This window comes from Heterodontus francisci, chromosome 10 (assembly GCF_036365525.1).
Source record: "Heterodontus francisci isolate sHetFra1 chromosome 10, sHetFra1.hap1, whole genome shotgun sequence".
NCBI lineage: Eukaryota > Metazoa > Chordata > Chondrichthyes > Heterodontiformes > Heterodontidae > Heterodontus > Heterodontus francisci.
Window position 1 is genome coordinate 112,204,966 of NC_090380.1, and position 11,591 is coordinate 112,216,556.

General features: G+C 43.0%; 1 protein-coding gene across 2 annotated transcripts in view; it reads left to right on the plus strand.

Annotated features, from left to right (window-relative positions):
- Positions 1–10,461, plus strand: part of LOC137374716 (E3 ubiquitin/ISG15 ligase TRIM25-like) — a 41,603-nt gene extending 31,142 nt beyond the window's left edge. The window contains exons 7-9 of one of the 2 annotated variants that reach the window (XM_068041263.1): positions 5,456–5,640; positions 7,807–7,861; positions 8,709–10,461. In XM_068041263.1, coding sequence (XP_067897364.1) covers positions 5,456–5,640; positions 7,807–7,856 — 235 coding nt within the window. In that variant the 3' untranslated portion in view covers positions 7,857–7,861; positions 8,709–10,461. The remainder of the gene's footprint in view (positions 1–5,455; positions 5,641–7,806; positions 7,862–8,708) is intronic. The other variant, XM_068041264.1, reaches the window with a different exon arrangement.
- Positions 10,462–11,591: the final 1,130 nt, after the last annotated feature.

Genomic DNA, 11,591 nt, shown 5'->3' on the forward strand with positions numbered 1-11,591 from the left:
CAAAAACACGATCCGAGACATCACGAACCCTGGCACCTGGGAGGCAACATACCAACCGTGAGTCTCTCTCGTTCCCACAGAACCTCCTATCTGTTCCCCTAACTATGGAGTCCCCAACGACTAATGTTCTGCTCCTCTTCCCCCTTCCCTTCTGAGCAACAGGGACAGACTCTGTGCCAGATATCTGTACCCCATTGCTTACCCCTGTTAAGTCGTCCCCCGCAACAGTATCCAAAACGGTATACCTGTTGTTGAGGGAAACAGCCACAGGGGATCCCTGCACTGCCTGCTGGTTCCCTCTCCTTCCCCTGACGGTAACCCATCTACCTACTTCTTTTACCTGAGGTGTGACTACCTCCCCATAACTCCTCTCAATAACCTCCTCCGCCTCCCGAATGATCCGAAGTTCATCCAGCTCCAGCTCCAGTTCCCTAACGCGGTTCTCGAGGAGCTGGAGTTGGGTGCACTTCCCACAGATGCAGTCAGCAGGGACATTCTTGGCGACCCTTACCTCCCACATTCTGCAGGAGGAACATACAACTGCCTTAATCTCCATTCCCACTATTCCAAATTCCCAACAAATCTACTGAAGAACCAAAAAAACAAAAAGTCAAAACTTGTTAGGTTAGCAATCCAACGGACAGAACTTCCTAAATAAAAAGTTTACCTTATCAACACACCAGAGTCCTTTTTTTTTGGTTCGAGGAGGAGGGTGGGTGGGAGACACTACACGTGTAGTGTCTCGGGTACAGCCACCACACAAATATATACCCTTTTCCTTACCCAGCAGTCCCCTGGTCCTCCGAAAACAAAAGGGAATTCACTTTTAAACTTACGCTGAAATTGACTTCCCAGCTGTAAGCCCGTTCACGCACCTCCGTTGCTATCAACGCTGCAGTCACCGAAACTAAAAGAAAGAGATTCTAAACCACACAAATATATACCTTTTTCCTTACCCAGCAGTCCCCTGGTCCTCCGAAAACAAAAGGGAATTCACTTTTAAACTTACGCTGAAATTGACTTCCCAGCTGTAAGCCCGTTCACGCACCTCCGTTGCTATCAACGCTGCAGTTACCGAAACTAAAAGAAAGAGATTCTAAACCACACAAATATATACCTTTTTCCTTACCCAGCAGTCCCCTGGTCCTCCGAAAACAAAAGGGAATTCACTTTTAAACTTACGCTGAAATTGACTTCCCAGCTGTAAGCCCGTTCACGCACCTCCGTTGCTATCAACGCTGCAGTCACCGAAACTAAAAATTAATGTCCTCCACTGTGAAGACCGATACAAAATACCTGTTCAATGCCTCGGCCATTTCATCATATCCCATAACTAAATTCCCCTTCTCATCCTCTAAAGGACCAACGCTTACTTTAGCCACTCTTTTTCATTTTATATATTTATAGAAACTTTTGCTATCTGTCTTTATATCTTGTGCTAGTTTTTTCTCATGTTCCATCTTACTTTTCTTTATAGCCCTTTTTGTGGCTCTCTGTTGACCTTTAAAGTTTTCCCAATCTTCTAGTTTCATGCTGTTTTTGGCCACTTTGTATGCCTTCTCTTTCAATTTGATAGCCTCCCTTATTTCCTTAGACACCCATGGCAGATTACCCCTTTTCTTCCAGTCCTTCCTTTTCACTAGAATATACTTTTGCTGAGCACTTTGAAAAATTGCTTTGAAAGTCCTCCACTGCTCAGGGCCAGTATTGAGGAGCAACAAGAGTTGGCAGCCATCAGGCTACAGTTTTTGACATGTGAACATTATTTATCCCTGTTGCAGGCCTCCCCAACCAGCAGAGGAGATCTGCCCAGTGTCCTGGCCAATATTTATCCTTCATTCAACATCACTGAAACAGATTATCAGGCTATTATCACTTTGCTGTTTGTGGGACCTTGCTATATGCAAATTGACTGTCACGTTCCCTACATTACCATTTCAAAAGTGCTTGGGCACTTGGATTGGTACTTGGACCTCAGCTATTTACAATTTATATTCATGACTCAGATGAGGGGAGCTCAGATATCGGAACTGCAAGTACATTGGAGGCAAGTAGAGAGTTGGGATCAGCATGTAGTAAATCATCCGGGTATGAGAGGGCTGCAGCCAGGCCAAGGGGAAAGGATGGTTCATCTGCCAACTTGCCAGAGGGTGAGGTCGCAGACGAGTACTGCTGCAGAAGACTCAGAGGTGGACCTTGATGGGGTGGCATACAGGAGAGTATTGATGTGCATGCACACTGAGATGCTGGTGCACTGACTGGCTTGCCAGACAGCCTCCTTGTCACTCACTATCAAGGAGCGTGGCAGAGTCCCGCTCTAAGTTGGCAAATGGTCTTGTGCAGTGCCTGGTCTCTCTGCAGCCTCTGCTCCGTTTTCCTGTCAGCCTGTAGACCCAGAGGCTGTTGCTACTGCTCATAACTGTTGCAGCTTTTGTATGGACAGCTCACCCACTCCTCTACCAGGCCTGAGAGGATGCAGTAACATTCTCTAGCAAATCCAGAATTCACTACACCTTCAACCAGAGTACTTCCAGACACTTTACATGGAAAAGTTTCTTAAAAATTACCTTGCTTGCAATTCAGGTGCCTGGCACTTGAAATAATGCTAGTGCAGGGACCATCTTGTACCAAAACACTTGTTGTTTGCAGAGTGATCCACTGCCTGGACTTGAATGATCCAAATTTGGTATTTTGACATCACGTCAATTGGTTGGGCTATGAGACATCAGGATAGCATCAATTCAACGCTTTCTGGCACACACACAATGCCTCGCAGCTGCACAGCAAGCAATTGGCGGCACAGGGCACCCCACAAAAGTGATGCTATGCAGCTGGAGGTGGTGCTACACAAAAGAGATTTGTGCCCGTAATGGTTTTCATGGTTATCTTTTTTTTTATGGAAAGGGAAGATATAATTATATTGTGTACTTGATTAGAGATGTTGGTCTGCTGTGTAGAGTGTAGTTAAATCCTATTTTCTACTTTGAATGTCTTGGTTACCTTTTGAATATATTTGTTGTTGAGAGTAACATCCTAATTCAAATGATTATTACATGACTGACTCCCCTTTAAATAAAGACCATCTCGTGCCTCGGGACTGCAGGCTGTCATCTGGAGGAACTACCCCAGTGATTCTGAGGAGAATGAGGTTTGAAAACAAACTAGCAAATAAGAAATATTAAGCTTGCATTGCATGGGCTTTGAGAGCCAGATTGCAAGGATGTAAATGGCTTATTGTTATTCTTGAGATTTGTGGCTGGTTGTACATCTTTGCTTCCTTGCTAAGATCATTGTGAAATGACCAGCTCTCTCTTTTATAACCTTCTCTTGCATCTTTCATTTGAAGTTTTTAGATAATTATGATAGATAATCAAAAGCAAAATACTACGAGTGCTGGAAATCTGAAATGAGAACAGAAAATACTGGAAATACTTATTCGGTCAGGCAGCATCTGTGGAGAGAGAAACAGTTAATGTTTCAGGTCTCTGACCCTTCATCAGAATCTCCAACTTGTTCCAGTTCTGACAAAAGATCATCGACCTGAAACATTAACTGTTTCTCTCTTCACGAGTGCTGCTTGGCCTGTTGTGTATTTCCAGTATTTTCTGCAGACAGATAGATGATCTGTCTGAGCATTTCTTGTTCTTATTCATTCTCGGGATGTGGGCGTCGCTGGTCAGGCCAGCATTGATTGCCCATCCCTAATTGCCCTTGAGAAAGTGGTGGTGAGCTGCCTTCTTGAACTGCTGCAGTCCTTGGGGTGTAGATATACACCAACAGTGCTGTTAGGGACGGAGTTCCAGGATTTTGACCCAGCAACAATGAAGGAACGGTGATATAGTTCCAAGTCAGGATGGTGTATGACTTGAAAGGGAACATACAGGTGATGGTGTTTCCACGCGTCTTCTGCCCTTGTTCTTCTAGATGGTAGAGGTCACGGGTTTGGAAGGTGCCGTAGAAGGAGCCTTGGTGGGTTGCTTTTTGTATAATGTACACACCGCTGACATTGTGCACCAGTGGTGGAGGGAGTGAACGTTTAAGGTGCTGGATGGGATGCCAATCAAGCGGGCTGTTTTGTCTTGGAATATGTTGAGCTTATTAAGTGTTGTTGGATCTACAAAAATCCAGGCAAGCAGATGGTATTCCCTCACGCTCCTGACTTGAGCCTTATAGAAGGTGGACTGGCTTTGGGGAGTCAGGAGGTTAAGTTATTCGCCACAGAATTCCCAGCCTCTGACTGGCTCTTGTAGTCACAGTATTTATAAGGCTGCTCCAGTTAAATTTCTGGTCAATGGTAACCCTCAGAATGTTGATAGCGGGAGATTCAGCGATGGTGTGGCTGTTGAATGTCAAGGAGAGAAGGTCAGATTCTCTCTTGTTGGAAATAGTCATTGCCTGACATTTGTGCAATGCAAATGTCACTTGCCACTTATCAGTTCAAGCCTAAATATTGCGCTGCATGTGGGCATGGACTGCTTCAGTATCTGAGGAGTCACGAATGGTACTGAACACTGTGCAATCAGCAATGAACATCCCGACTTCTGACCATACATTGGAGGGAAGGTCATTAATGAAGCAGTGAAGGTTGATGGGCCTAGGATACTACCCTGAGGAACTCCTGCAGAAATTTCCTGGGGCTGATATGATTGGCCTCCAACAACCACAATCATTTTCCTTTGCGCTAGCTATGACTCCAACCAGTGGAGCGTTTTCCCCCTGATTCCCATTGACTTCAGTTTTGCTAGGGCTCCTTGATGCCGCAGTTGGTCAAATGTTGCCTTGATGTCAAGGACAGTCACTCTCACCTCAGCTTGGGAATTTAGCTCTTTTGTCCATGTTTGGATGAAGGCTGTAATGAGGTCAGGAGCTGAGTTGCCCTGACGGAACCCAAACTAAGCATCTCAGTAACCGGATACCTACATTGTTAGAAGGAGGAAGAAAGAGAGAGACCTGCAGTGACCTGTATCTGAATATTCCTGAAGACTCCATATGTGTCACTGACTGGTTTATTAATGAATCACAGATCCCAGTCTCAGAGTTACAGTAAAATGTGTTGTTATGGGATTTTTCTATACAGAAATAGAGAAATGATTCAACTTGCCAGTATGCCAGTGTTGGATGTTCCGCAGACTGCAGGTCTGTAGATCCTATTCCTTCTCTCCCCTCACTTTACATGCAGAGGGCCGAGCTCATACTGCAAAACTGCAGGACAATAATATTAATTTAAAAACCATGACTCCCGTATAGAGGACTGAACTGAACTGAAATGCTGACTGCTTTGAAAATTCCAAATTTGAGCTGAATTACCAGCAAGCCTGGATCCCACTGTATGTGATCATTGAGAGCTGAAATCCCAGTGTCAGTAAAAATTGCTGCGGTGATCACTCATAATTCTTTGGTTTTCTGAACTGAAATGTTCCCGCTAATAAAAGCATTGTTCTTTCTTTCACTGCAGAGCTACTGCAACTCGGAAACCTTCCCACATGCCCGGATTAAATCACTTTTGTCAAAATGACACTTGGAATGCCGCATACCCGGATTCTCCAGAGCCCACCCTGAACTTGTCCAATGTATCCCAACTTCTCAAACAGAGGATGGAACAATCTAAAAAGTACCAGTCAGCCATCTTGGAAATTATAAGTAAGGGAATTCAGCATTTTCAACCTTAAATATTCACTCCCCCCACCACTGGTGCAATGTGGCTGCAGTGTGTACCATCTACAAGATTTACAGCAGCAATGCGCGTCCTTCGACAGCACCTGCTAAACACATGACCTCTGGTCAAAAGAAGGGCAAAGGCAGAAGGCACACCAAGTCACATCTTATTCTAACTTAGAAATATACCACTGTTCCTTCATCATCGCTGGGTCAAAGTCCTGGAATTCCCTACCTAATAGCACTGTGGGTGTACGTTCATCACGTAGACTGCAGTAGTTTAAGAAGGGGGCCCACAATTACCTTCTCAAGGGCAAATAGGGATGAACAATAAATGCTGGCCTTGCCAGTAACACCCATGCCATGAGAATGAATAATTTTTTTTTAAATTTCAAAATGTATCTACTTTCAGGAGCTAACAGCAAGATTATTTAGTCCTATTCAATGACTTGAAAGTATGCAAGAATACTTCAGGAAAAATACAAAGACACAAATACACAGAGAAGCAAGGAACATAATTTTGGAATTAAAATAGCCCATTCAGCCAATCGTCTTTACTCCTTCCCAGATCGTGCGAAATCTACTCTCATAAATTCCAATCCACCTGTTTAATCATTTTAATCATTTAATGCAACAATTAGAGGTAAAGTACTCCCAGGTCCCAAATTTAATGAAAATATCCAGCATATTCATCAATCCTATCTCCACTCTTCAACCTTGGCGTACTGCCCTCCATAGACTCCTGCACCACCCTGCTACAAAAACATAGTACCCATTGTATTCCATGGAGGGTTTGGTCTAGATCTGTCTCAAAACTTTCACTCCCTTTCACATTTAGATATTTATCTAGCATTTTCATTATAAAGATAACTATGTTCAGGAAAACTGTTTTCTGTATCCCGTACTTAAAGAGAAAAAATTCATCTATTCTCTCGTCTCATTTTAGGCTTGTCCATTTTAAACCTTTGTGACTTGGTGTAGGAACATAGGAGCAGGAGTTGGCCATTTTTTTTATTCATTCACGGGATGTGGGCGTCGCTGTCCAGGTCAGCATTTATTGCCCATCCCTAATTGCCCTTGAGAAGGTGGTGGTGAGCTGCCTTCTTGAACCGCTGCAGGTCATGTGAGGTACGTACACCCACAGTGCTATTAGGAAGGGAGTTCCAGGATTTTGACCCAGCGACAGTGAAGGAACGGTGATACAGTTCCAAGTCAGGATGGTGTGTGACTTGGAGGGGAACTTGCACGTGGTGGTGTTCCCATGTATTTGCTGCCCTTTCCTTCTAGTTGGTAGAGGTCGCGGGTTTGGAAGGTGCTGTCTAAGAAGCCTTGGTGCGTTGCTGCAGTGCATCTTGTAGATGGTACACACTGTTGCCACTGTGCGTCAGTGGTGGAGGGAGTGAATGTTTGTAGATGGGGTGCCAATCAAGTGGGATGCTTTGTCCTGGATGGTGTCGAGCTTCTTGAGTGTTGTTGGAGCTCCACCTATCCAGGCAAGTGGAGAGTATTCCATCACACTCCTGACTTGTGCCTTGAAGATGGTGGACAGGCTTTGGGGAGTCAGGAGGTGAGTTACTCACCTCAGGATTCCTAGTCTCTAACCTGCTCTTGTAGCTTATCGAGCCTGCCCTGCCATTCAATATGATCATGGCTGATCATCCACTTCAATGCCTTTTTCCCACGCTATCTCCATATTCCCTTATGTCATTTGTATTTAGAAATCTGTCAATCTCTGCTTTAAACATACTCAATGACTGAGCTTCCACAGCCCTGGGGGTAGAGAATTCCAAAGATTCACAACCCTCTGAGTAAAGTGTAAACTAATGGATAGTTATTGATTGCCATTATTAATTGACAATTCTATTCTCGTTTAATCATGTATCTAGCAAGATTGTAGAAGACAAATTAGATGGACCATGGTCTTTCCTTGTCTAGCAGTTCCTATGTGTGATGTATTGTGCTCGCAGAGTTGACTTGCTGCACCAGTTCCTGCCATTTATTTTGTTTTTCACAATACTTCTTTGTTGCACAGTCTGCAGCAACATGTCGATGCTGCCATGAAGTCACTTAAATGAGAAAAGCTGTTGAAGAAAATGTCCAAAATGTAACACTATTATCCCTCTAACACCCTTGTTGTTTTCTGAGTAACAGCTTTGGGATCAGCAATTCATGCACAGATGCCAATGTCAACCAACTGGTGAAGAAGGTAATTGTTTTGTCCCTTTATTTTTCTGTAAATCTTCAGTTGAGGGAAACAATTCTGTTCACCGTGAAACAGGGGCCAGTGGACTTAGGTGTACCGATTCTACAGTGGGTTTTGTGTATTGGTTTCTTTCTCACTGGTTATGTATGCATGTGCCATGATGTCTTGAGAACAAGCGAACCCCCTCAGTGATCTGGGGAACAGTATCTGCACAATGCCATGGCTCTGTGTAGATATTGCTGTATCTCCAATTTATCTGAACGTGCAGAGTGACATAGCACTGATCCCCAATGTACAGCAAGTGCAGCAATTGGTCACCATTGCTCATTGTTTTCTAGACAGTACATGAGCAAAAATGACCACTTTGATGGGCTATGCTGTTCATCTCCAACTTCAGGAGAGTTGCCTCTGGAAGCACGACAGGAGCCAGGAGCTCAGACCCATAATTAAAAAGAGGCCACAATGCCCTGTTTTGGGTGAGCTTCAGTCCTCTGGCACATTTACAGCATTGTCGATTATTTTGCAGCAGAAAATGGGCTGAAACCAATTTCTACCTGATTATGTGCTCTGCAATTACATGGTTAGTACAACCCTAAATCAAATCATCAATTACTTCCTCTTCCCTCCCACTACTGATGGGAAAGGCCCCCTCTTGTAGCACAGTGCCTGACACCATTTACCTGTACTTTGCTGAAGCTTGTACTTTTACATAGAGTATACCCACTGCTGAGGTGTTAAATAAAGGGCATGTCACATTTGTCTTTGTCTTCTTTGCCTTTATGTAAATGTTTCATTGACAGTTTGACCTAATTTTGTTTTGATTTTCTTTTCTTTCTGGTTCTGCCTTCAGATGATTATGGAATATTGTGAAATCACCGGTTGTTATAAGGCCATTTAGAGGATGACGAAAGATTCCATTTGTCAAGCACCCTACTTATGATTAATCCGAACAAAAATATTACTTTCTGTACTGGAAGGAAAATATATAGTACGATAAAAATTGTGCGGGCTGCTGTATATCTTTTGCCATTCTTCACTGATTACTTTTTTAAAAACTGTCTCAAGGTTTATAACAAATCACAGAATGATTATTGTACTGCTTTCCAAAGTTCACAAGTAGGGTCCTAATATATCTATGACTTGAAGACAGTGATAGGGATTTCTGAACAACCTCTATGCATGCTACATTTTACCAGATACCCGGCACAATAAAGGCACATTCTGACTCATTGGGAGCAAGCAATCGTATATGGTCTTGGTTTTTGGTGCTGAGCACAAGGAACATATCTGACCATAAATTCAGGACCATTTAGGCCATTTAATCATATCCGTCCAGAATGCCAACCTCCTATTGCAGCTTCTCATTTTTTCTCCAATTTGCCCTGTGTGCTGGCTTCATCCAGCTGTTGCCCACCCTTTTTGGAAAGGAACACTTCCAGATGTCTGTACTAAATTTGCCTTTAAAAAGCTTGATCTTGTGCCCTCTTTGCTTTCTGCCCTGGCATATATCAAAGTATTGTTTTATTTTCTCTATCCCATTATAAGTCTTCTGCACTGCTAGAAGATGGCCTCAAGACATCTATTTGTAGCTGAAGATTCCTAGTTTCTGAAATCATCCCTTGAAGCTCATCACCCTGAAACGGGGATCAACCTTGTTGGTCTCTGCATTCCCTCTAATCTTTGGTTTAGCCGGTCACAACTGTATGCATTATTCCATGGGGCCGCAGACCACTGTATGGCTCCCCAATGACCGCTAGGGATTGGATTTCAACTGATGAGGCAAACTAACACAGCATCCTTTTTATTTTGTTTAGCCCTGCCTTACATTGTTTGTACATGGCAAGTAATGAATCAAATAATTTCCCAAATCTCTTTCTTGGCAAGTTTTATCCCATATTCCCTATTCTATTCCATATCAAATATTTTTACATAGGTCTGCAGTTGAGTTGCTCACAGTAGGTCAGGGATCCACATTTTTACAAAAAATAGAAGTTATATATTTTTTTAATTTGGGGTCTCCTCCCCAGGGATCCAGGCCTCAATCATGGCCTGAATACTCCACACTAACACAAGTGCTGTTGAAGTATATCTACCGAGACTGGGAGTATCTCCATCCACACGAGGTTGGACTCGTACAGAGGCCTCCCAATGTTGACAGCCTTATCAGGGCACACAGAGATTCTGTTTGTACAAGGCCAGCCTGGAATCCTCAACTTAAGACAGGCCCTGGTATATCTGGGTACCTAATGAAATTGCAGTCATTCCAGGGAACTCCCACCAGAATTAAATGTTAAGATTAAATGTCTTATTCATGCATTCTCTAGTCTGGAACATACAGAAAGAATATCCTTTCATCTCCATTTTCCTGTGTGTGATGGAGGGGCAATCCTTTCACTCTATCCAAGTTTTCTTCGCTTAAATCTTATTGCTTCCCTTCTTTGGTTTCATACTTCCACATATACCAGATTTCAGGGTAAATATTTTGTTCTATATTATATCTGCAACAATTGAGACTTTTAAAATGATGATATAAGAGTTAAATCATGTATAAAATTCAGACATGAACATTTTGGAATAATAAATATGCATATGCATTGATTTAATGGAAATTGCATATTAGTTTTATTGGATTTCTGCTGCAATAGAGGGTAATAACTAATATCTAGTTTAGAAATAAAACCCAAAATAAATATGTTAAATGCTTAGTTAAAAAGTTGAATGTTTGTGTTTTACCTTTTGTATTTCAACGGATCCTGTGGTAAGAATGCATTCAGATGCAGGAGCGTCTTATTTGTTTGTGTTGGTGTCTTTTAGCTGGACATTGTGAACGGCCTGTTCTATTCACCATATTCAGGGTAGATGCTGAGAAAATGTTTCCCCTGCTGGGGAATCTGGAACACAGGGTCACAGTCTCAGAATAAGGGTCTGAGATCAGGAGAAATTTCTTCACTCAAAAGGTTGTGAATCTTTGGAGTTCCCTATCCCAGAGAACTGTGGATGCTTAGTCGTTGAGTATATTCAAGACCGAGTAATAGATTTTTGGACGCTAAGGGAATTAAGGGTTATGAAGATAATACAGGAAAGCGCAGTTGAGGTAGAAGATCAGCCATGATCTTGTTCAATGGCACAGTAGGCTCGAGGGGCCGAGTGGCCTACTCCAGTTCCTATTTCTTATGTTGTAATAAATTGTGACCCTAGTGGCCTTGCTGTTTTGCATCCCAATCATACCCAAAACACTTAGTGCCACCACATGCACCCTCTGGATGAAAACAAAATAAAAATTAATTAAGTCCCTTCGAGTTGAATCTTCTTACCGGTCTTATTTTCTCATCACATGAAAAGGTTGAAGGTAAAGGGGCAGAACAGGAAATCAAGAAGAATGCAGAAAGGAAGTGGCCTGGTTCCCATCTTCTACCTTCGGTAAATCTGAACTCATCCAAACCTCAGCTACCTGTACCCTGACTTGCACCAAGTCCTATTCACACATTACCCCTGTGCTCACTGACCTACACTGGCTGCCAATTCATCAATGTCTCAATTTTAAAATTCTCATCCTTTTTTCAAATCCCTCCATGGCCTTGCCCCTCCTATCTCTGCGGTATTCTCTTTGAGCCCTACAACCCTCCAAAATATCTGCGCTCCTTCAATTCTGGCCTCTTGTGCATCCCCAAATTCAATCGTTCCATCATTGGCAACTGTGCCTTCTGCTGTCTTGGCTCTAAGCTTTGGAAGT